At 45.4% G+C, this 25,974-nt stretch overlaps 1 protein-coding gene across 5 annotated transcripts; it reads right to left on the bottom strand.

Annotated features, from left to right (window-relative positions):
• Positions 1–34: 34 nt before the first annotated feature.
• On the bottom strand, positions 35–20,518 carry SLC25A18 (solute carrier family 25 member 18). Of its 5 annotated transcripts, none has more exons than XM_037848262.1 (11): positions 19,550–20,518; positions 9,538–9,735; positions 8,853–8,998; positions 7,639–7,761; positions 7,363–7,418; positions 5,422–5,512; positions 4,705–4,823; positions 2,800–2,965; positions 1,990–2,144; positions 1,289–1,364; positions 35–847 (listed from the first exon to the last, which is right to left on the bottom strand). In XM_037848262.1, exons 3-11 carry the CDS (start codon positions 8,870–8,872, stop codon positions 709–711), a joined length of 945 nt encoding a protein of 314 aa, XP_037704190.1. In that variant the 5' UTR covers positions 8,873–8,998; positions 9,538–9,735; positions 19,550–20,518; the 3' UTR covers positions 35–708. The 5 variants fall into 5 exon arrangements, with proteins under 5 accessions (XP_037704190.1, XP_037704189.1, XP_037704191.1 ...); XM_037848261.1 differs by lacking the exon at positions 19,550–20,518 and adding an exon at positions 16,005–16,368; XM_037848263.1 differs by lacking the exon at positions 19,550–20,518 and adding an exon at positions 16,005–16,368 and having other exon boundaries at positions 8,853–8,948.
• Positions 20,519–25,974: the final 5,456 nt, after the last annotated feature.

The following is a 25,974-nucleotide window of genomic DNA, read 5'->3' as shown; positions in this document are numbered from 1 at the left end:
TTGCAGCCTGTTTCTCCTACTGTTGACAAGATGAGATTGTAACCAGCTGACTTTATTTCACATAGTGTTCCTTGGACATAGGGACGATGGGTCAGAAGGAAGAGTTGAGGCAGGCTGGCTGACTTTGCCAGCCTCTTCGATTGGAATCGGCCCAGTGCCATGACTTGAAAGGGTCTGCTTGGTTTCGGGCTAGTTGCTAACTTTGAGGGCTGTCATGGTCCCCCTAACACAATCAGTGTTAGGACTAGCCATAAGTTACTTAATTCAGCATTAGCAAAATTAAATCCTCAAACTAACTCACATGTACTGAGTTTTAGTGAACTAGAGATGTATAATGTAGGACCAACCCTTCTACCTTTACTGTTAAGGTCTTGAAATTACTACAACCTAAGCAGGTACCAGTTTTGTTATTGTTGAAAAATAGTTGGTTAGAAGCTTCTGAAGGTCCCCAGTAGCTGGACCTCCAAAGGAAATGAATGTGGTACCAGGAAGGGAGAACACAGGGCTGTACCCAGCCTGCTTCTTAGAATAGAATTGCTTCTAATTCTTCTTAGAATAGGATTGCTTCTTCCCAGATTGAGGTAGCACTACAAGTTAGAGATCAAAGTACAACATGAGTGGGCCATTTTACCTAGACCCTCTCTAATCTAGGCAAAATGAGCCAGAAAGATGGAGCAAGTAAAGAAACTTGGGCACCAGCTGTCTCTACTACAAAAACTTCAAGATTCGCTCTCCAATACCAATGAAGTAGACTCCCTGGGCAATCCCAAAGAGAGGTGCTATGACAAGGGCCCGGCAGCCTGCTCCCTTCATGAAGGCAGAGGGTCCCTCCTGGATCCAGAGTTTCCTGGGGAGAAAGAAGAGCCTGGTGGGTAGAGTGAGGAACACATGCAAGGAGTCCTCAGTCGTCATCTTTCTTAAACATGTACTCCCTTTCTTGAGAGTAGGTGTCACTTTCCAAAGCAATAGCCAGATCCCAGGTGTGTGCGAGACACGCCCCACCCATTATATATATGCAGTTTGCTTACTTAGCAATTGGGCAAAGGCTCTGGAAAACAGGCTTGATCTGGCTAGAATCTTAGGGAGACAGAGGCTGTAGCGATGCAAGGAGGAGAAAAAAGCTTCCAGTACATCCTGTTTCCAGGGAGGGGTGAGAGAAAGGAACAGACTTCAAAGAGATCCAGAGCTCAGTGTAATAAAGCAACAAAATTGGTCTCTAGAACTGGTGAAGGTGGACGCCAGTGTGGAGGTGACCATCCCAACTATGGTCTGGGGGTGCCAGGCTCACCTGGCACAGTCTGTGATCCCACTGTAGACTTCTTCACCCAAGCCTTTCTTGAGGGTTTGGATTCGAGTTTTCAAAACTAAATTAAGAAAAAGTGAAATAAGTAGTGAACATCTTTTTTTTAGTGTTCTTGGTCTCAACATGAAGTAGTTGGGTTTCCTTTTAGAACTAACATAAGTGAAACTGAGTATCTGTAATAGAAAATCTTCCCCTCTTTGGGCCTCCTTTGTAAATGAGAGAATTAGAGACCACAGGAGCTGATCCGGGAACAGAAGTCTACCCCCAGACTGCACTGAGTGTTAGAGGAACTGGGTGCAACCCCAAAGATAGGAGAAGCCTTGTCCTCCCTAAACTTGGTTTAGCTCCTGCCCTTAGCCTCAGATTTCAAAATGCTAGCAATCATTTATAGCTGATGCTCACACCTCTACCTGGGTCAAAAAGCTAATGAAGGTGAGGGAATTTGTCAGTGATAAGAAATAGAGTGAAGCTGTTCTTGGCCCCACTTTCCATAGGGACCTTTGGTGAGTGAATGCTAGTGGTCTGTTGAGACCCAAGAGGATTTTCAGGATTGGGGCTGTTCATCTCTATCCTAAAAGTGCAAAAGTACTGCTTATCCCATAAACAACTACACAAATGCCTGATTTGAAAACGCAGTCAATCCCTGAACGCCAGGTAGCTACCCCTCCTATCTCCCATGCACTTACCGTCCAGAGGTGTGACTGCAGCGGCAGCTACGGAACCTGCAGCACAGCCTGACACGAAGGAATGAGCAAAGGAAGCCTTCCCAGTGAGCTCGTTGAACCCAAGGTTGTTAAGGTTGGCAAACAATGGGAAGTAGATGATGGAGAAGGGGATATCTCTGCAGGAAAGGAAAAAGAAACACTGAGCTCCATGCTGCTGTGGGGCTTCCACCTGAGGTCGTACAACAAGCCCTTCCCCTGAGCTATGGGGCAAGTCTGATAGTCAAAGACAAGCCACAACTACCTGGTCCTCCTCTGGCACCTCGTCATAATACAGACTGGACAGCAATAAGAGGAATGGATTTGCCTTGTCCCATTGCTCTGTGCCACCAGCACCTACAGCCTCTTAAGGAGCCAAATGGAGGTTCAAAGACTGGGAACCTTTTAGGATAGACCGGCTAAGGTCAAAGCTATAAGGTGAGCAAGTGGCTGCTGAAGAGCTATGAGCTAAAAATGCTGGGTGGGGATAGGTAGGAAAGTGAAGTTCATTTATCTATTGCCTAGGAGAGAGGAGGAATCTAGCCGCAGGTCTGGGACCCTTCTGAGGATTTTGTCCAAGAACTTGGTAGCTCAAGAGCCAAACAGCAAGACAAAAACGGGGTATAAAAAGGGGCATATCCATTAATTATAAATGATATGAAGCAAGGAAATGGTTTGCTGTGCTGGGTTTGGAATGGGACAGCAATCCTTCTGGCCTTCTGTTCCTTCTCCCTGTGTACTCAGGCCCCGGGAAACCAGGACTGGCTGGGTCTTGGTTCAGAAAAAGAGCCTCACCTGAGGAGGGTGGCACCCAGCCCCTTGTAGAGGCCAGGCAGGCCCTGGGTGCGCAGCAGCTCCCAGGCAATGATGGTGGCAGACGTGCACTTGTGGGTGGGGGCCGGACCACTGGAGTAGGACCTGGAGGAGGAAGGTGCTGCGGCTGAACCTTGGGGATGGGTGGCTGAAAGGGAAAGGATAGATTCCTCATCACAATCTAGCCCCAAAGGGAGCTGGCAAAACACTTTCCCAAAAGTACGCTCCCAGTGCCTATCCCCGGGACCATCAGAGGCAAGGCTGACACCCATCTAGGAGTCTGAAGCTTGCCCTAATTTTAAAATATTAATCTTTGGCTCTGAAGAACTCTTTCTAAGGTCTGTCTCTTCTAATGAGTGGTCCCTGTGTAAGAACAGGAGTCCTTACTGAGTTAGACAAATGGACCAACTGTTCCAGGATTCTATTGGCGTGGTAGCTGCACAGGATGCTTCACAAACAAATGGGATGCCCTGCTTGTATGACAGGAAGTTGTGGCAGTACCCCCCAAATTCCTTATCCTCCCATTAAAATTGAGCTTTTGACTGATCGTTCATATCTAAACCATCTCTGAGCCTACGTGGATAGTTGCATCCTATAATCACTTTGGGACATGGGAATCCCATACATCTCCCTAATGTGTTAAGTGGCAAATTCCTTTTGTCTGTCCAAAAACTCCTTCAGTCTTTCAGGGGTGCCTCTTCTCTCTAATGCTCCAAAATTACGTGAACACATTCTTCCCTGCCCCACCCCCATCCCCCATAATATAAAACTTGATTCTTTAGATGTCAACCCATTTTAATTGAAGAATTCAGAGCCCATCCATCTGAGGAGTTCAACATCTGACAAGCAGAATAGGATTATTTTATCCTGAGCATATTAAATCCAACATTTCAAATGTGGTTGAATGACCAGAAGATTCAATGCACTGAAATTGTGTGAATGTGAATAAGTATTTTCTTAAATTTCAGTGTTTGAGAAGCTTTGCCTGGATTACAAATACTTGCTAAAAGGAAGCAATTTCATTTCCCAAGTTTATTTGGTATCAGCAGGTCAACATTTCACTCCAGAAATCTCATTACCGCACATATTTTCCTAGGGTTGTAATCTAAGTGCAGACCTCAAACAATAAGCTTTGAGAAGTTAGTTAACCAATATGAACATTATTTCCCCATTGTCATCTTTAAATGCACATAATTCATCCATTGACTCTCTCTCACTTCCTTTTAAATGCTTTAAGAGTTCTAAAACTTCTCAGCCAGGTCGAAGAACTAAACAGTACAGGTTTTTTTCACTCTTTGCAGATCAAAACACATTGAGGGGTGGAGGGATGGTGGTACTTTCCAGTCCCTGAACGTTATTCTTTCTACAGTTTCGTTTGCTTCAGGTTGGTCGGATCCCACCTTCAAATCTGGTTGAATCCTGGCACAAAGGCACCACGTTTACTGGGCACACTGCTGTCTAGCCATATAAGTCAGGAGAGGTCAAGATCCCCTTCCAGGAAAACCCATAGGAGTGCTTCTCTCCCCCACTGAAGGCTGGCTTCTACGGCATAAAGAACCTACTGACTGAAATGTTAGTGAGCAAGTCCTAGCATTTCTTAAAATCTTAAATCAAGCCTAAATGTCCAGGCAATATGATAGAGATATTAGATGTAAGAGTTCTCTGTCACTCTTGAAGCAGGATTTTCAGTAATGCTATTTTTTCTAGCACTAGAAGTATTGAAATCTATCATAAAATCCTAAGATAATAATCATAAAATAAAGACTTCCAATGACCTAGAAAGCTGACAGGATCATACAGGCTAGCAAATGTGGGCAGGTCTGTGGGGCAATCTATTCTGACCGCAGCCCTTTATCCATCCCACGTGGGATCAGGGACAGGCCTCACCCAAGCGTCCAGCATCCTGCAGCTGAATCTTGAGCATTTCCATGGGACAGGTAACCACCACCTGGCACATTCCTGCTCCACATCCAGCTAGCATCTCCATCTTCAGATTCCGCTGCATCCTGTGGAACCAGGGGCCAGGCTCCTTCAGTCACACTGGCCCTGCTGCCTGGCTTGGCCATCTACCCTCCTCAGGAGTGCAAATTTCCATGGATGGTATTTAGCCCTGTCCCTGTCAGCTGCCACTCACCCAGCTGGATTAGTCATCACCTGACCCTCAGGCTTGGTCTCCTTAGAGAGAAGGGACTAAATTTAAAACAGAGGCAGCTAGGGAGGTCACACCTGCATAGAAGTTGGAACCAGTAACAGGGAAACTACCCATTGTGGGTCTTTAATTTTCTGATCCCTTAAGCAATAACACTAGGGTAATGGGAAGCACGAGAGAACTGTAAAGTGTTTGTGGCTGATGAATACAAACACATGCACATGTGCACAGATTCTGTGTGTTCTATATATTCTTAATCCATATATCTATATAGAACTTCCAATTTACATGAGCTTGTTCAATTTCCACCTGTGAAAACACATATTAACCCTCAGCTATATGTGTGCACATACTAACAAACGAGCTGCAGGTAAATTGAGGCACATTTGCAATTCTCCTCCACCACTTCCCCCAAAGCACCGACAGTGAGGCCCCCAGCCCCACCCAGCCAATACCCATCCTCCATGAGCAGCTGCCGGAAGAAGTCATTGGCTGCCAGCTTGATGGCTTTCTCCGGAGTGACCAGGGTCAGGTTCACTGCAGCCCCTGGAAAGGGAAACAGAAGAGGAGGAGGTAAGTCTGACCCAGAAGGATGCCAACATCAACAGCCAGCTCCCAGCCCAGCTGGGTGGGCTCTGGAGGTCAAGGAGAGCTGCTCTAGCCTATTTTATTGAGACATACATTTTCTTTTCATCTTCCTGCTTAGCACCCCTTCCCCCACTTCGTTTTCCTCTATTTGAAGTACTTTTTCCTTTCTGGGCTCATTAGCCCCATTGTCAGGAAGTCATTTTATTTTTGTCCTTGCCAGCGCTGTCCACCTTCGATGATAAATGAGCAATTCCCAATGTTATGTCCCAGTAATAAGCCCCTGGGGGACAGGCATTGGGTTTCAATGACTCTGCACTGCTCTAGCTCAGCTCCATTGGCATAGAGTGGCTCAGAGAGGTTTTTATTTTATTCTTCTGGGGTACTAGCAGATCAGCTCCTTGCAATGCCACTTTTGGAGCCATGTCCCAAGGCATAATCACAGCTGTGTGGCCCTGGAGGGGATAGCGGTGGGTCAGGGAAGAGCTACTTCCTGACTCTTTTCAAGGGACTCAAAGCCCTTCCCACTCTGAGACTTTCAGCCTCTTTCCCTCCACGGCTGCAAGTAGCCGGACCCCTGACAGCCGTGGAGAGAGGCAGAGGGAGGAGGGAAATGGGAGGAAAGAGGAGAGTGACATATTGGGGGTCCCTTGTTTCTTTTCCTTTAATTGGATTAATATATATAACAAAATTTGCCATTTTAACCATTTTTAAATATATCATTCAGTGGCATTAGTTATATTTACAATGTTGTGCCATCACCACCATCCATTACAAACCTTTTTTTATCACCCCAAACAGAAACTCTGAATCCATTAAGCCATAATTCCCCCTCCCCACATTAACCTCTGATCTACTTTTTGTCTCTGTGAGTTTCCTTATTCTAACTATTTCATATAAGTGGAATCATAAAATTTGGTAATCTTTTTTTTTTTTTTTTTAGGTAGGTGCCTTTTTAAAATCATACTTTTTATTGTGGAATATAACATATATACATAGAAGTGATAATTTTCCATGTACAATTTAACAAGTTGCTATAGGGCAAATTTCAAAGAATGCTAATGGGTTATGGTTCCAACATTTCAGTTCTTTCCTTCTAGCTATTCTAATACCCTAGCAACTAAGAAAAAGAAAATTATAGAGAGATTCAGTATTCATAATCCTTTGTTAAATTCCATCTTGTCTGTTGCTACCCTTTCCTCTAGTTTAATCACTTTCCTGATCTTCAGGGATGTCTAGGCAGTGACCACTCTAACCTGTTCATGTTGAAAAGGGGTGTCAACATTATCAGAAAAGGGAATGCATCCAGTTGATGTTCTTGAAGGGGCTATTGCCTCTGGGTTTTGTGACTTAGCTGGCTTAGGAGCTCTCTAGAGGATTTAAGTTTCTGAAGAACAAACTGAGTGAAACGTTTATGGAGTCTCAGATAGGGATCGGGTATTCTTTAGGGTTTTTAGGACTACTGTTGACTTAGGCTTCTCATACCGTGGCCATTTGGCATATCTGGCTGAAGTTTGCACAGGAGTAACCTCCAGGACAGCCTCTCGACTCTTTGAAATCTCTTAGCCACTGAAATGGCAACCTGCTTTTAACATCACACAGTGAGGCAGTGGTGGGGCTGGGCCTGGGACGAGGGCTAGTGAAAACAAATGCACCCCAGGATCACCTGGTGGCCCCAAGCCCCAACCCAAGAGTTCCCTGGGAAGAAGCAACCCCCAAAGTTCTATAATCTTACAAAGTCAGATACCCTGCACTATTTCACAGTTCTCACTTGCCCAAGGCAGGACCCCTGGGAAGCCTGGTGAGCTCACCTCGGTACATGCCAAAGAAGCCCTCTGCTCGGGCCGTCTTCATTAGGCAATCTATCCTAGGAGCAGAAGCCAGGAAAGGATTTAGTGGGGAATAGGAGGCTGCTCCTGGCCTTCTCCCTGTGCCCTAATCCAGCTGAGCAGAGTCACATTGACTGGTACCCCCACCTCCTACACACCCTCATTCACACAGTCCCCAAAGATACTACAAAGGAGTGAGGCCCCATATCTCTCCTGTGGGAGCCCCATTTTCCCTGCCCCCAGCCCCTCAATACCTACATTCCTTTGTAGATATCTTTCCCAAGCTGGTTCTGCAGTCGTGTCTTGGCCAAGTCGATGGGGAACACACAGGTCACCCCCACGAGCCCTGCCACACCTCCATTGATGAGCTTCACTGTGACACTGAGGAGGAGGGAGGGGGAACAGTCACAGGGCGCAGAGGGCTGGCCCTGGGGGTAGGAGCGGGAGCGGAGCAGACAAAGGGTAGGAATGGAGCCCTCCCCAAGTGTCCAGGAACCCCTCTCCTGGGCCTCCAACCCCAATCCCAGCAGCCCCCATGGCCAGGCCAGGCCAGGCCTACCTCCCCAACCCAGGCTCCAGTTGCAGAGACAGTCTTGGGGTGGGGGACTGGAGCCCCTAACCTACCTCCTTCAGGAGAACTGCACTTACCTTTGCTGAGGCATTGTGCCCTATGGGAAATGTGCAGAGCCACAGGGCTGCAAGGGCTTCTGGGAAGGGCCCTGTGCAACTCTGCCCCCTGGGGGACCTGGGCTGGCTTTTCCCCACCTTGAAGCCACGTGTGAAGGGTTTCCAAACACACTGCATTTTTGTTCTGGGCTTACAGGCAGGCAGACTGAGTTTGAATCCTGGCAGTGCTGCTTACTTGCTGTCTCCTGAGCAGGCTGCCTCACTCTGGGAGCCCTCGATAAGACTGACCTCAAAGGGTTTTGTGGGGATTAAGTAGGCAAATGCACACACATTTCTGAAAATAAGGGCCTCCAATCAGCATGAGCTAACCTGGAGGAAGGTACTGAGATCACTTCACTTTAGCCAAAAGAAACGTATTGTTTTAGATACTGTGGCCGCCCTCATTATGGTTAAGTAAAGGATTTCTGGAAGACTGAAAATAGAACAAAAACTTTCTCAGACTCTTAGAACCTAGCAAGTTTACATATCTTTCAGGCCAGAGGCCACCTGAAAGCAAACTACTTGGAGATAGATTACCCAGAAGGGTAAGAGTAGGTAAGGCATGTATGCCCACAAATGACTTTTGATAAGCAAGCAAGAAAATCTGGGACAACAAACAGAACTGTGATTTAAATTTTGTCATCTAAGAAGATGCATTTTCAACTATTACAAATATATAGATCTCCATTTGGGGCAATTGGGCCTTGCCAACTCCCTCCCCAGGACTCAGCTTGCACTTCAGGGCTCCGGAGAAGCCGAGTGATGTGCAGTTGCCACAGCAGCCCCTCCTCCCAGCCCCAGCTTACTTCAAATCCTGGTTGGACATTCTGCAGGAGCTGCACCTGCTGGGGGCTCCAGGAGTGAGGCTGCTGGCTCCACAGGCTGGTCACTGTCCGGGACAGCTGAGGGGAAGCAGTGGTATGGGATCCTGACTCCAGTCCCCTGTAGCAGGCTGAGTGGAGACTGGCCTGAGCCAGCTTCCCGGCAACTGACAAACTCCCTGGGCTGCATGTCCCTCCTTTCCAAAGTGAGTAACCTCCTACACCATGGGATAAGTCACACATGTGCTGGGACACAGTCTTAGTAATGGATGGATGCTGCCAGCTCGCTCTCTCCCTTCCTAGACCTTTTGGACTTTGGAGAATCAAAAGAAAGGTGGGTGGGAGAGGACAAGGGGCCCTAGTAAGGCTCCAGGAGAGGAGCTTGGGGAGATTTCAGATTGCAAGCTGTGGAGAGGAGAGCCAATGGGATACAAAAGATACTTACGGAGAGTTGCTATGGACTAGGAATCCCCCTAAGAGTAGCAAAGAATTATAATAAATTCTTGAGTTGTTCTGAAGTAACTTTTGGCTCTGAAACTGTGTATTCTGAACTTCCTATGATCCTACTGAGAAACCAAGCTGCAGTGAATCTCTAGGTTTATTTAGAATTGTCCTATATGGGAAGCACGGGGTACAGTGCTCAGGAAATGGAAGCCATAATAATAATTACCACAGCTTCCAAGGAAGGCTTCTGGTTTAACTGGAGAGCCCGTTAGGAACCGTTCTCCTGATGCTCCGAGACGTAGGCTGGTCTGAGCTCTGGGAGCCCCTTCTCTGCCAGCCAACTTCAAGCTGCTATAGGGTCCTCCTCTTCTGACCTGCCCCTCACTGTTCGATGAGGCTGCCAGCAACTCTTTGTTGTCACCAACTATTTTGTTTTGGAAAGGGAAAGAAAGCGAGAGGGGGTGGGGAAGCTCAGTCTTTCTCCAGGTCATTTAATCCATTCAAGAAAAAAATTTATCAAGTACTGGATATTATTTCAGGTCTGGGGATATAGTAGTGTACGAAAGACTAAAATCTCAATTCTGGGGCACTTAAATTCTAGAGGAAGAGGCAGACAATAAGTAAGTAAATCCTTAGGATATCAGATAGTGATAAATGCTATGGAGAACAAATTCAGAAGGGAAGGAGGCTAGGAAACATCAGTGGTGCTGGTGGGTTGACCAAGGAGATTCATTGAGGTGACTTCTAAGGATCCATAGGGAGTGAGGGAGTTGAGCCGTGCAGGTATCTGGGGGATGAACATTTGAGGCAGAGCCAATGCCAAGGTCCCGAGAGCAGTGAGATTAGCCACTAAAGGAATGCAAGGTGCCCGGTGAGGAGCAAACAGGGTGAGCAGTGAAAGACAAAGTCAGAGAGAACGGGTTGCAAGCATGACCATGTAAGGCTTGGAAAACTTTGTCTTATTCTGTATAAAGAGAAGCAATTGGAGGGTTTTGAGCAGAGGAGGGCCATACTCTTTACAGGAACTTTTTGGCTGCTGTGTTGGGAATAGACAGCAGGGGCTCAAAGACAGAAGCATAAAGACCAATTAAAATTAGTGCTATAATCTAGGCAAGAAGTGAATGGTTGCATATACCTCAGTGAGGGTGGTAAGAAATGATCAATTTATGGATTTATGTTGAAGGCAGGGCCAACAGGATTTTCTGATGGACCAGAGGAGAGAGGGAAAAAGAGCAGGCAAGGGGACACCAGGGATTTTGGTCCAAGAAACTGAAAGATGGGCTTTGCAACATGGTGTTTAGACCTGTAACACGTAAAACTTGTATCTTTTGGAGAAGCAGAGGGGGAGACAAAGAAGTGAATTGAGCACATCTGGAGGAGAAAGAAAAAATGGAGACATTCCTAATTGTGTTTAAATCCCTGGATCCAGCTACATTCCTGTCCTTGGGTTCCATGAGACTCAACTGTCCTGCCAGTCAGTTGACCTTACTGCTTAACTTACTAGCATTGGTTATTTCCAACCAAGAGAGTCTTAATTATCTCTGAAATCAGTAATGGGAGTAAGATCTTGCAAATTAGATCCCAAAGTATGGAATCAGCTGAGAGAATGTAAGGTAAAGAGGCACAAGGATCCTCCATCCTGGGTTTGGAAGCTGGTGGTTCTTGTGCAGTATCATCTGTCGTATCTTGAGATGTAATCCATGTACCTCTAAAATAAAATGGAGCTTTAGGGGGCTTGGTGGCAAAATGTCAGGAAATTAGTGTGTTGTCTACTCTTTGAGGCATTTAATAAATTGTTATGAGAAAGAGACAGTCTAATTATAGGTAGCCATTTTAAAAAATTGGTAGAAAACAACAGGACACAGGTAATTTTTTAAAGTAAGTCCTTGCTGTCTGAAGATATAATGAAGAACCTTATAGCTGCTCTCACAGCCATATTCACTGCCACTTCTAGAGCTAGAAGACTATTTTAAAAATTGTGATTCCCTGGCTACTGGAATAGGGATATTTAAGAGAAGCCAGAGAAATGAGGACTAAACAGATGTGCTGACATCTTCACCATGAAGTGCACCTGCCTGTTGCCTGGTGGTGTGCGGGTGCATTTCAGGGCTCCAGCCTTACCACCCAGCTCACAGAGACTGTGCCAAGCCACGGTAAATCCCAGCCCTGGCAGTGCCCTTTAGCAGACTTAGGGATTCAGAGTATGACTTGACAAGATTTCTGGCACTGGTAAATAAATGTGTCAGTAAACAGTCCCCAAAGAGGAAACTGAGAGTCAGCCAGCTGGGTTTTAAAAGAGTCTCATCACCACAAAAATCCCAAACTTGGCAACAGGGCCTATAATTACTCAATCCCTAAGGCAATACCTAGGCTCAAGTGGTGGTCATACAACAATTTGTTGAGTGCCTACTATGTGCCTGTTGCTGTTCTGGGAGGTGGGGATACAGTCTCTGCCTTCACCACATGCACATTCTATTGCTTTCTACTGGTTCTAGCATGATAGGAACAGACTTCTGAAGTGATACAGCCCGCCCACCTCACTTCCCTCAGGGAACTCCTCCTCAATGTCCTCTTGATACAGGCCCTGAAAGATCCTGGGTGTGAGGGAAATTCTTCCAGAAAGCAGGTCCTGCGGCAGCCCTACTGTCTGACCACAGAGTCACTACTCTGCCAAATAACTTGGTAAACAAATGGACACTCATTAAATTATCTATCCTGCCACTGAGGTGTGATGTAAGTTTCAGACTGTTGGCCAATGGAAAGTATTCCTCCCTCCATCTTTTCTAAATGGAGTTTCGGAGAAACAGAGTTCTGGTTTTCCAGAATTGGGAGTACTAAGGTAGTATTGGAAGCACTGAGGTAAGCTGATCATTTAGGCAGTGAGATGCAGTATTATGAACAGCCACATCTGGAATTCTTTGGAACTGGATATATACACACAACCTAGATTTAGATATCAGAGGCTCTGTATGTCATCACCTCTGGATGCCGGATCTGGAGAAGACATGGGCACTTATCATTTTACATGTGATAACTAAACCCTATTAGGAGGAAGGAACTTGGACATATGGGAACTCACGTTATTTTGCATGTCTCTAGCCATGAGAGGGTGGAATGTGGTGGACAGCTACTGTCATGCTTCTCACTCCCCCATTCCCCGGAACCACCCCTTGCCCCCTCACCATTCCATCTGGCTGCAGTGGGAATGGCCCCATCCTCCTGGATAGTACTGACCTTCTAAGCACGGGCAGCTGACTTAGGCCAGGCTATTCAAACCCTCCCATAGGAAATTTCAAAGAGAGTGTAGCCTCTCTCAAGGAGTTTTTATCTGTAACACATACGTTTTATGAAACATATAAAACCTCAGCAGTCAAGTTTACTGCCATTTAGTTCGGGAAACAGAGATTTGCACCAAGAGAGAAGAGTAAAGCAGACCCACAGAGATAAGGAGAGACAGGAGACAGAATGTGAGACCCTGACAACACGGTGACCTGTTTCATTCCTGTCCTTGGGCACCAAAGGGGTATGCCAATATCCAAGTAGCAAATTGACTTATTGTCTTCAGGTAGTTAGAGAGTTTGTTTCTGTAACTTGTTAACCCGAGTTCTTAATAAACATAAAACAAAACACCTTGAATTCCATTTAATGACAACTAAGTGGCTTAGACGGGAAGTGCTGTAAGAGCTCAGTGATGGGCAAGGTCAGTATGAGTGGGCCTGGAGGAGTTAGAACCTGAAGTGGGTCTTAAAGAACAAGGGGAAGTTAAAAAGGAGAAGCGGAAGGAGGGGGCAGTCTGGAGTCAAGCATGGACAGCAGTCCTCACACTGGGCGAGCACTGGATGGTGCAAATACTGCTGCGGGAAGAAGGCTGCCAAAGCAAGGAGGCCATGTTGTGGAAGACCTTGGTTGCCAGACAGAACAGTAAATGCCCTCAACAATCAAGTGATTTATTTGATCCTGTAGTTAGTGATAAAGAACACTGAATGCTTTTAAGGGGGAAATACAATGTTGAATGTGGTATAAGGACAATTACTTTGGCAGAATGGGTTGAAGGAAGGAAATTTTGGCTCAGAGGGCTGTTAGGAGACCATTACTGTAAAGCAATAAGGTGGCAAGGAAAGGGTCTGAGTGGGGGACAGAAAGAACAGGGGTTAGTGGGGACAGAACTTTCTAAGGAAAAAAAGGTCCACACTTAGAACCCTGAGACTGTCTAGGGTAGGAAGCCATAGGGACTGGGAAAATGGGCAGGGCAGTTAGAAGAGGAAGCCACCTGTGGGGAGGGGGAGAGAATAGGATAGAAATTAAGGCTTTGGGAACTGTTTCCTCCACGTTGTGGGAATCAGCAAGAAGGTGCACCAAGTCTGGCAGACAGAACCCCTAAACTATGGACACCATCCTGCCAGGGTGTGCCTCTGGGATAGTCCTTCAACCCTGCAGGCACCCCACTTCCAGGAGCGTTTCAGGGCACTTGTTCCTTTTCCCTCAGCACTGCAAACATGGAGGTGGCTGAGAAGGGGGGGCCGGACACACAGTCAGAAGCAGATGGGCCCTGGCGTCAAAGTCCAGTCCCCACATGACTGACCACAGTACACTGACCACAGCATTCCCACATTCCAGAGGCTGCTCAGGACTCCCCCACCCCACAGGGACCCCTCAGCCCTAATGTAAAGCTAATGTGCCCTATGACCCATCCAGTCGGTTTTACTAGAAAAGAGCCAGCTCACAGGTACTTAGGGAGTGAGCAATTCTTTTTTGTCAATAATAAAGAACTTAAACAGGAAAAAGAAAATTCAGAAAGCACAGAAAATTGTACAGTTTGATTCTTAATGCAAGGTTATTTGTGACCATATTTTGAATGAGGTTATCCAGAGCCACAACTATTAAGAGAGAGGACTCTAGTTGGCGAGCCGCAGGCACCTGCGCAGGCCAGGTTTCCCTGCCACCCCACAGCATTCTATTCCCTTGACTTCTGTGACTGGGGAAGCTCTCCCCATGACTGCGGCTTCCAGTGCAGGTACGTGTCCCTCGGTCGCTAGTGCCGGCCTGTGCCTCTCCTGCATGTGTTCAGAGCGAGCCCATCTGCCCTGGTTTCCTGTGAGCACCCAATGCTGATGGCTCCAAAGTCTCTCAGCTCGGTCTCTCTCCCCACAGCCCCAGATCATACTCTTCACCACCTCCTGGGCATTCCACGGTGCTGGTCTAGCCACATCCAATCTATCAAAGTCTCAACTTCTCATCTCTCGTACCCACCCACCCCCAGTCCTGCTCCTCTCCTGGCTCCCCAATCTCAGACCCGCCCTGCCACCCACTTGGTTGTCCGGCCCAAACCTGCGCAGCTACCTAGACTCTCCTTTGCCCCCACCTCCCCCCAGCTGTCAGTCATCACGTTCTGTTAGTTCTACCTCCCAAGTCAGCGCCACCCAAGGGTCCGATGTGGTTTGGTGCTGCTCTGTGCTAAGTACAGAAATCAAGAGTAAGAGTTTAGAGATTTTTATAGCGAGTTGACATATTTTTTGTGAGGACTCTATTAAAAACTGTGGGTGAATATTTTTTTTTCTCCTTCTCTAGTAACTCCTTTTTATTGTATTTTACAAAAGTACTGGTCCATAATGGACTGAGGGAAAAAGCCGAGCTCTTCATCCTAGTTAGTTAGAAAAGCAGTGTCCTGGGTCTCTCTGAGTCCATCCACACCCCCACCCCAGCAGTTGCTGCTAAATCACATCACTGTCCTGCACACCCCAGAGGCCTGAACGTGGCACCCTGCCTTCAGCCTCGCTCCCCCCGCAAATCGATTCCCCACAACATGGCCAAGTGAGCTACAGGGCAAATCTGGGCCAAATTCTCAGCCTACCATTAAGCATTTCCCTGTCTAAATTGCCTCCCTAACATCCCCTCTGCTCTTGGAACAATTTCCCATCGCCCTACCCGGATCCGGCCCCCTCCCACTCCCCATCCATGCTGAACTTTCATTTCCGGGAACACCTCATAGCCACTTGTGTCTCAGCTCCGCAGGTACTGTCCCATTTACCAGGACACTCCTCCCCCACCCAACAAATTACAAATTGTTCTTTGGGCTTGGGCTCAGGCACCGCTTCTCCCATAAGCCTTTTTTGAGCCCCTTAAGTCCTGGCTAGGAGACCTTTCGGTGACCCCCTTTAATAGTTGGTACAGGTTTTAGCACTTACATTTTATGACCACTGCTTACTTATTGGCCTGTATCCCCTGAAGGGAAAGACACTTAGAGCTGAATCTCCAGAGCCTGGTGCACAGGCACTCAATAAATATTGTTGGGTCAATGAACCATGAGGGTTCACCACCTGTACCTTTGCACAGCCAGTCTTATTGGATGGTTCTACCCCTTTCCAGCCTCAGTCCTTTATGTTGTAAGGAGATGGGGGAGGGGCCATGCCCCCCTCTGGTTAGCAGGGATAGGGCGTTCTCCCAAGCTGAGAGCCCATTCTTAACTGCCAAAGTAATTACTTGCTTCCTGGCAGGATGACCCAGCCAGAGAAAGGCCACTTTCTTCTGCCTATCCCCTTTCTACTTGCTACTCGGGAGCAAATGAGATGGAAGACCCTTTCTCACTGGCTGCTCTTACCTCATTCCCAACTGCTGACTTGGAGGGAAGGGTTTGATAGAAGAGGGTCTTTTCCTACCACCCACAAACCAGATATAGGCAAGACAAACACTCACTTGCTTTTGCAAAGAACCTTCTGCCTTCTCTGGATCCCAAGATAAAGGCCAGATTACTTGGAACTGCAGGGAATGGTTGGTTTACAATCCTGGATGTGGCTGTGAGTGTCCTCCCTCCTCATCCCCACAGCAGCACTTTCACCCTGGGACGGCAGGGAGGAGCTGGAAATCTAACTCTCCTCCTCCACTTCACCAAGGCAGCTTGCGGGGGAGGAGAAGCGATAAACTTGCCACCCACTCAGAGGCTGGAGGCCCAGGAGGACAAACAACCGAAAATCAATGCAATGGAGACTGGGCAAATACCTGTGTAAGACATCTGGTGCCATAAGCCAATCTTTCTTTCTCAGTCTCATGCACTTTTCTAATTACAGGTGATTATTTCATTGATTCTGTATTTTCAGTGATAATATTTTCCTTAAGCTCTGCAAGTCCCTGAAAGACAGAAATCTACAGTTCACAGTGTTTCCTGGCCAAGAGGCCACACTCTGCAAGAAGGCGCTTTTTGTTCATTTAGCATGTACTTGCTAGGGCTGCCTGTGCTCTGCTGTGGGAGGGCTGCTATATTGATTTGGCACGTTTCCTACCCTTACGAATGCTACAATCCTGGGAAGGTTTCAGGGAGGAAGTGACCATTGATTTGGGACTTGAAGGAAGGCTAAGATGTTGAAGAAATTACAACAGCAAGGACAGAGATAAAATTGAAACCCAGTTTCTTGAGGGGCAAGTGATAAAGTAGTAGGGGGAGAATAAAGCTGGTAAATCATATATCTAGATGGAATAGGACCATGTTGCCAGGCAAGGATTTCAGAGAGACAAGGAATTAGCATGGATAGACTGGGTTCTACTCCAAGCTTCCAAGTATCCCACTTTAGGCAAGTTACTAAATTTAGTGCTTTTCTTCCTCTCTCAAAAGGGAATGAGATTTCTACTTCATATAATTGCTATGAGAACTATAACAAGGCAGTAGAGCTGAGAGGTTAACAGTGGGCTTTAGAGTAAGACTGCTTTTAAACTGGTTTGAATCCAGTTCCCACTTACTAGCTGTGTGACTTTAAACAAGAGGTGTAACATCTCTGCTTCCTTATCTATGAAGTGGGACTCACGCCTACCTGTAGACCACTTGGCAATGCCTGGCGCACAATCAATCATTTTTTTCTTCCTTTTTATGGTGGGCAATAGCAAGTTGACATAGGATGTGGAGTAGAGGCCCAAAGGGCGCAGGAATGGTCTATGGCAGCAGCAAGTGGACAATGAGAGAGAATGAGAGCCTGCATGCAAGAGGGAAGGGGTGTGGGCGATTTCTGTGAAAAATCAATAAGGTGTGACAGCTGATTAAAAGGGGCAGGGACAGATATCAGGTTCGATGTATGGATTAGCAGAAAAAAGATACTGTCACCCAAAGTAGGAGCGTCAGGAGTGGGGTACATAAGGAAACAGAGAGGGTGATGAAGTTTAGCTATTTGACATATTGAGTTTAAAGCGGTAGCTGCAAAAGAGGGGAAGACAATGTGTACCAGAAAGAGAGGTGAGCAATGAAGCTCGTAGGTTACAGTCAAACCCAAATGGGTGCCACTGGGAGGAGAGGGGAAGTGTCAGCATTGATGCAAATTATAATAAAATAGTCAAGAAAGGATTTCAAAAACAATGGGCAAGCTGTAGTGAAAAACTTTTTAAAAGTCTGGGAATAAAATTACAAATTATTTCAGTAATAAATATTAAAAACAGTGGCTGCAGGATATGCAATGTCCTATAGGGACTTGGAAAGGGTATGAGGTTATGGAAAAGAAGTCTGCATTGAAGATGGAAACCTGCATCACCTGAACAGGGTGGCAACTGAGACTGCAGGCGAAAATGAAGTCATCTAGAGGGAAGGGCATAATGAAGAAAAGGACAGTCTTGGGAAACACCCACCTGCATTTGGAAGCATGAGGCAGCCAGAATGTTTGAGAGTCTACTAGGAGAATGTGAAAAAGAGTTTACTACCTTCGTAACTTTAAAGAATCCTGATGCCTAGGCTGCACTCCAGACCAATTAAAACAGAATTTCTGGGGGTGGGGTCCAAGCATCTGATTATTTAAAGCCCACATAACCCTGCCGCGCAGCCTACATTGAGAACCATTGGTTTAGGGCATTGCAAAACCAACTATGAACTCACTAAAGTTTGCTGAATAAATAAACTGCAACAGAACCTGCAAGAGATGTCACAGGGAGTAAACAGGTCGTCAAACAGCAGCAAAGCTGGACAGCAGATGCTAGAGTAGGACTGAGTTTAGTTTGCCCCAAACATCAGACATCACCAGAAGATGGAACATGGGACAGAGAAAGCAGAAATTGAGACTGAGGTTTGAGGGAGCAAGGTGGGAGACAGAAGCAGGGAATCAAGGAGAGGCAGCCAGGGTTACAGGGTGGATGGTCAGACTGGCACTGACCCTGGGAAGGGGGTGGGGTGTCAGTAGTGAGGGAGTTCCTCAATTTTACATGCATTCTTGTTCTCTTCTCCTTCTCCCAGGTTTAGAATACAGAAACATTCATTTCCTTTACTCCAAGTTAGCTATGGGAGCATGAGCTCTATTTCCTACAGAGTACTAGAAGAATGCTATGCTATGCTATGCGATGCGATGCGATGCACCTGGTTTGAATGGTATATACAGCCCAGGTTAGGTATGCCTAAAGTCTAAAATGTAAACGCTAGGTCCATTCCTATGGATCAAAATAGTTTGCTCTAGAACCACCAGGAGTGCTTCTTAAAACACCAATTCCTGGGCCCATCCAGTTTCTGTTTCTGATTCAGCAGGACTGGGGTGAGATCTGAAAATCGCATTTCTTACAAGTTCCTAGGAGATGCTTATTGCAGCTAGTTCTGAGACTACAGTTGGAGAACCACTGCTACAGATCATGTGACCATGAGAAGCAAGCTAAGGCTAGGGTAGTGAGGAGGCATGCCATCACTTCTCCCAAGACAAGTTCCCATTCCTGCAAATCTATTCCAAGACTCCAGGAAATATCCCTTTATTAACACACCGGACATTATTACTAATGGCTGTGGTTTTGGAATTACAGCATCATTATTTTCATCAAGCCTGGTAGAAGGAAGCCAGGATGAAAGGGAAGAAATTAGAAGAATTAAAAAAAATTATACGGGAACAAACTATGAAACTACAGTCCCCAAACTGGTGAGATCCTGTCTCTTCAAATTCAGCCTGGGTGTTGAAGTCTGTCCAATTTAAGTGGGCAAAACACTAACACCCCTCCCTTCTGCTATGATTAAATTGCATGAAGGGAATAAAAACATCTTTCTTTAATCCTCTGGCAACTTTAGCAAATTAGTAGTTTGCAAAGTGTGAGGAAATCAATCACAGGCTTCCCAGCCAAGCCATGTTCTCTTCCTAGCACCTTACTACAGTCTCCGTTGTTCTCCACTTTTCCTGTATTTTATTTTTTTCCCTTTAATATGAAGTCTGAGAATAGGAAGCTAATTGTTCCTTTTGTATTCATAGTAATGAGGCAAAGTGTAAAGCACATTAGTGGGGTTAATAAATACTTACTGAAAACTTGGCTGCGAGTCAGTTGATCTTCATCTTAGTTGTTGGGACACTCACAGGACAGGCTTCTCTCAGTTCTTCTATCTTCCTACTGCTGACAAAATTCCTTCCCAATGCACAAACCTTGGGTACAATCCAAGGAACTGGCTCTATCCCTTCTTAAAATTCTGTCCAGCTTTTACTGGCAAGAATAGGGTTACTCCGTCAGTCACATGCTGTCCAGAATGAGGTAGAAATCCAGGATGCTAGGAGCAGGCTGAGCTTTTCCAAACCTGAAAACTTCTAAAGGGCCACTGAGTTTATATGCATGTCATGGTTGCAGAAGAGAATTGGGAATTCAGCACACAAGAGCCAGATCTTTTCAAGCTGCTTTCTTGGCTAGCGTTGCATGGGCTGTCCATCTTGCCCTGAAGATTTTTGCTAAACTTGCTAAGGAAACTGGAGGACTGAACTTTAGTAGTAAAAAGGGAACTGAAATAAATACACAGATGTCCTCTCTTTTTAAAAACCCAGGAGAAAACCAAGAGGCCAGTGAAACAGATCTGCGGGGCCAGTTTACAAAGAAACCAGAGGGGAAAGAGACAGTGAAGATAGTCCAGCTAATAGGCTGCAGCACGGACACTCAAATCCCGCCAGCCAAGAGGAGTCAATGGCATTTCTTCTAAAAGGCGCTTACAGAAATTACAGCTTAAGAAGAGGTATGTGCCTCTTGCTCCAGGAAGACTTCAGGGTAAAGGTCGGTGTCCCGAGAGCCCAAATCTGGGTTCTTGTCTCAATTCTGTTAATGGTACTCTCAGAGAATGTAGAGATTAGAGCCAAAGCAAGCCCCCAAAGGCACTACTTGTTTATAAAATTAAGATGCCTTCCCTCCCAATAATAGGAATTGGTTTAGAGACAAAAAGTGTTAATCTTTAACAAAAGAAGCACCGTTGTATGTCGTCCAAGTGGAAAGTTCATCAGAATTCTGAAACTAATCCATATGAACAGTTTATGGCTTCCTTCCTTTTCCCTAATCGCGCCCTGCTAATACTCTTTTTCATGTTCCAATTTTAAGAACAAAGCCCCCTGAGTCAGATAATCTTGAAGTTACCCTTTCTTCTTTCTAGGTAGGCCCTTATTAGTCTAAACAAGTGGTAATGTCAACTAAAAATAATTTTAGAAATACAACTAGATTAAAGCTGCCTACTATACCAAGATTTTGAAATGCAATATACGTGTGTGTATATATATTTGGTCCCAGGGAGATAAATCCGGGACACCTTAAACCGTACTCAGCTAAGAGCTAAGTTCCTTTAACAAAATAAATAAAGTAAAACCTAATCATTAACTATCACTGTCAAAAATTCTGGCCTTTGCTTGATGAGGAATTCACATCACAATAATAGGGTTTCAGGCTGGAAAGCCAAAAGTTAAAAAACCAAGTTTACAAGTATTTTAAGGGCACGACACTAATATGCCTAAGGGGACAGAGCAGTGATGTCGTCACACTAGTGACTGAGTTGGGCTGTGCCCCAGTTAAACTGGCATGCCCCTAGAGGAGGCCAGGCCAGAGCAAAGTGCCCTGCCCACCTTGCCCCACCAAGGCAAAAAAAGAACAGCAAGAGAAGCACTTCAGAGAAACAATCTGACCACCATCATGTCAAATCAGGGACATAATTTATGTTTTTCACTTTAAAATATCTTTTGTGTGTGTTTCAAAAATTTGTGGAAATGAGCCACTGACCTAAAAAAATGTGACTGACGTATTTTATAGGAGAAATGCCATTTACAGAAGAATGCCTGAATAGTGGATACAGATTTCAAACAGGTGAAGGATGAAAGGCTCAAAAACATGAGCTACTAACAGTAGTATGTCAATGGGGTAATTTGGCACATACGACTGAAGGTCAAAATAGATCTTCCACCGCCCTAGAAAGTTATAAACCTCGGTGAAAAACAGATTTGAGAATTGGTACTACTTTTGGTGGGATTATCACTAAGTGAGATTGCTTATTTATGAGCCAACTATTTAAGGATAAAACAGACCAGGTGTTTTGGTGTCTTAGTTTAGGCTATAGCTAACTGATGAGAATGTGGTTATTTTCTACCTATTCTTCCCCCACTCCAATAAAAAAAGCCCTCCCAGGAACTGGAAAAAAAAATGAAAACGGACAGAAAGAAAAGCACCTACAGACTCAGGCTCACAGTTCCCACGTCTGGTCACCTGTAATGAAGTCATGGATGGCCCCAGGCTCTGGAAGCCCAGCCTCCCCCCTAATCAGCTTCATTTTTCACCTACCTGGGCCTCTGGTCCAAGCTCGATTCTGCAAGGGGATGTAAATTAATGTACAGTAGGTACATAAAACTTAACTCTGAGAGCAGATAACTTTGCCAGTGGTGTACAAAAGGCTGGGGGTGAGTAGGTGGTGTTGGAGATGGATGTGCCAGGTGAGAGGTGACCTCCCAGCTGGGAAGAGCACTCTGTCCCTGACACAGTTGAGAATCCTCCATTTTATTACTGTTTTAAAAGTCCTCTCCAGGCAATGCAAGCTCTTCACCTGACCGGAGCTGCTGTTCCCACTGCTCCCTACTTGGACCGCCTCCGGTTCTGTGGAGTCTTGATGAAGTGGAGTTGAGATGGGATGACACTTTTTAGATGACACCAGTGTGGCGTGATAGGAGTTTGCCCGATGATAAAAGTAACACACGGACACACACACCACACACACACACACACACACCAGAGCCTTGCTATTTTAAGAATGTACTTTATACAAAATAACCAGTTCATATGGAAATAGATCTACAGACCTCCAAGGATCAAAAAGCTTTTTAAAAAGTTCTTTTAAAAAATTATCCAACACACAATATTGAACTGACTATTGAGGTAAGTGTCGCTCTCAGTGAAACAGGGAAATCAGCAGACCACGACAAAATATACACAATACAAAAATAAATAGCATTCCCCTTTCCAGTACTGGCCAGGAAAGTTTACACGGCTTTTGCAGCAGGAGTGAAGAATCCCTGACACTGTGTGCCGCATGCTGGTAGAGACTGGCCTGGGCTCCTAGGGGTTGTGTGGAAGGCAGCAGAGTGAGGTGCCCAAGCCCCAGCTAGGAAAAAAAGGGGGCCACACATGGTACACCCAAAGGTGCTCAGCACTTCAATAACTTACTCGACATCCACAACTGTCTCCCCACCCTATCTCACCTGGTTCAAGTACACATGCAGGACAATTGGCTGGTAACCAGTCATTACTACAGAAGAGTTAAGTCAGTCCCCCTTGGTGCGGAGTGAGACAGACTGGGTAAAAAAAAAAAAAAAAAAAAAAAAAAAGTTCAGTCCAAGCTCTGGAGACAGCCCCTCCAAACGTCTGTTGAGCAAAGGCCTATAGAGCCTGGAGAGAGACCAACACCCAGCTTGGAGACAAAGCTTGTGTATGGCCTCATTTGAGAGATGGAAACAGCAATGTTCACCCAAGTTCTGTTTCCTCAAGACAAAGCACAGCAAAACTGCAGCTGCTTAAGGCTGCAGGTACAAAGAATCCAACCCAACAGAGAGAAAAGAGGAGCCCAGTTTCTTTCCTGTCTTTGAGTCCGGGAAGAAAAGCCTCTCCAAGGACACAGCATCCCAGGCCCCTACAATTTGTAAAGTACACGACCCACTAATACATGGAAGTGACTTCCACAATGGAGGGTCACAAAAAATCTGGCCAGGGGGTGAACTGACAGGAAAGAGATAATAATGCTAGAAAACCCTAAGCCTTTGATTTCCATGAAAGCATGTCAGGATTATGACACTGTGCAACTGTCCTTGCCTTGGGGCTGCTGTGAAATTTCAAATTAAGTATTTGAATAGTATGTTGTTTACAGATTTGAACTTCCATTAAAAAAAAAAAAAGCAAGAAAAAAATTCACCCAAATGGTACGGGACTGAATGCTCGTTCTGACAGGTGCAGCGTTGGGAGCACTGGGATTTTGTGCTTGCCATTTAGCATACTCTGACTCCAGTAGGAATCACCATCAATCATCAACGTAATACAACAGGAAAAAGACACAGGAGAAGGACACCAAACGGTTAGACTAAGAAGCACTTTCAAGGTCTATAATCTACACTTAAAAACTGAGATTTGATTGAACCAAAGGGAACAAACTATGGGTCTTAAGCTTTTTCATAAACATAAAAAGAGATGACTATGAAAGTCTGCCTCTGGAGAAGAGCCAGACCTGGGCCTGCTGTAGAATGAAAGTCCTATTAATAATAAGCTCTTGTATACTACCAGAAGAACTAAATCAACAGGATTAAGGAGAGATTAAGAAGGATTTAATTTTATTTTTAAGGGGTGGGATAGTAAAAGCGACATGAACAAGAATCCTGCACATTCTGTCCTTACTCTCCACATGCATCCACCATAATAAACTGCAGCAAATAGTTGTTGCTTTTTTAAATGAACTAAGATGGAAAAACAGAACAGAAGCTTTCCAAAAGGCTCTACTTTTCTTTCTCTTGGGTCTTGAAGAAAACAGTTTGGAACTTATTAACAACTCTAATAGAAGTTAGACATGAATGTTAAATCAAATAGGTGTGACCATATTTCTAATTCTGCGTGGACCTCAGCTATCTCCCTCCTGGGGACCACTGAGAGCCCGGCACTGACAAGGTGACAGAGACCTACAGTGTGGAATGCCCTTCGAACCTGAGAGAAACCTTCTTAGGACATCCTTATACACTACTTCTAATTATAGCATATCACATACCATCATTTCCCTAATATAGATGATGGCAAATGCATCTGCATCTGCTTAAGACACTTAGAGAAGTGCTAGAGGAAGGCGAAAAGGTGAGAAACAAAATCCTGCAGGTTAGGGGACAGGTGGACTTGTGCTTCCCAGCGGCTCATGGATCACAAATGTGCCTGCAATCTTACTCTTCAAAGGCCAGTAAAAGCTCAGGACGGCCAGCTGAAGGGAGAAGCACTGACATCTGCAACACACAGCCAAATTCCCATGTGGCCTGCAACAAGGCTGACAATTTTGCTGCTGTTCTTGTTCACAGTGTTACATTTAATACAGTAGTTCAATTTCCTATTGTTCTTCCTTAGTGCTGTCTCCCCTCCCTGCATACCAAGAAGGGAGACTGAGGATGAAGGAAGTTACTGATTCCTTCCTACATGGTTCACAGCTTTTCTCTAGCAACAAGGTTATGGGGGTTGGGGGTAGGTGAGTGAAGAGAAAGGGTTACCTTGAGCCACATGTACACACAATTTTTCAAATACCATGAGGGCAGAAGGAAGGCAAACAGATCCCCCACCCCCCACCCCCACAGCTTCCAGTCCACTCCTATCCACCCCCAAAGGGTATTCAGTACAAGCACCCCGACAGCTTTAGCACCACGGGCCCTGTGGCTTCTTCACTCCCACCCAGGGAGGAGTCACAGGCCTCTCACCCACTCCAGCTTTCACAGGAAAAGAGAAAGGCTGTGGGCAGCAGAGTGCTCTGGACCCAGACCAGGCCTACACAGCCCCAGACTGGCCTTGGCCTTTTTCTCCAAGCTGCTTTTGCACAGAGAAACAGGAGTAACATTCTGACCATATTAGCTTACACTAGGCTCAGGGGCAGATGGAGACCTATTTACAAATCTTTTAACCTGTTCTTCCTGCAGGAATAACTCCAAACTCTTCACTCCTCTGAACGAGTAACAGATTTCTAACAGGAATTAGGATCAAATGAGAACATGGCCTCAACTTGCAACTCATTCCTCTTGCAAACATACCGAATTTAAAACCCAAGTCTTTATCAGAGAAAAATTAGTATTTTGGGACACAGCACTTCAAACGTTGCTTTGGCTGAGCCCTAACCCTAACCCTCTGTACTGGCTTCTTTATATGCATTTCCACCACACCCAAGCTGGGATTTGGGTTTCATTGGTGTAAATGGACTTGGCCTATTTATTTCCTTTCCCACTGATAACATATGCTTAGCAAAGTTTAAACATCACAGTTCCATGTTTCATCAAGGATTCTGCAATTGGAGGGAAGACTTCTATTGCTCTCTTCCACGATGAATTTATGAGAAACTAGAGCAGATTAACATTTTATGGAAGCTTTTCTACTATCTCAAAAACATGCCTAAAACATGCTGTTCTTTACAAAGACCTGTCATTTCAGAACATTTTCCTTAGCCTTCTTTTTCTTTTCTTAGGGCGATATCCATGAATTTAAAACAAATGGGTGCTAGCTTTGGTGGCACCTCAGCTCAAATCAAATACAGAAAGCTAAACAGGGACAATCCAGTGTAACTTGCTAAAACTGTAGTAAAGTAATTTAGTACTGTAAAACTGTTTCCTATCATAGATATAAATGATTTCCAAGAATTTGTTCTTGATAGCAATTTTAAATCACCATGGCTGATTTTACTATGATTCACTTAAAATGAATAAAAACTATATAT

Source organism: Choloepus didactylus, chromosome 8, assembly GCF_015220235.1.
Source record: "Choloepus didactylus isolate mChoDid1 chromosome 8, mChoDid1.pri, whole genome shotgun sequence".
Classification (NCBI taxonomy): Eukaryota; Metazoa; Chordata; class Mammalia; order Pilosa; family Megalonychidae; genus Choloepus; species Choloepus didactylus.
Note: the sequence above shows the minus strand (reverse complement) of the source record. Positions and strands in the feature narration are given on the sequence as shown.

What these genes read in the sequence shown, in the direction of transcription:
- SLC25A18 (XM_037848262.1), bottom strand. Translation starts at nt 8,872, where the DNA reads ATGTCCAACCAGGATTTGAA. An exon ending in AAAGATATCTACAAAGGAAT is followed by an intron (nt 7,419 to 7,638) that starts GTAGGTATTGAG and finishes TTCTGCTCCTAG; the next exon opens with GATAGATTGCCTAATGAAGA. An exon ending in GCAGGATGCTGGACGCTTGG is followed by an intron (nt 2,966 to 4,704) that starts GTGAGGCCTGTC and finishes TTTCCCTTTCAG; the next exon opens with CCACCCATCCCCAAGGTTCA.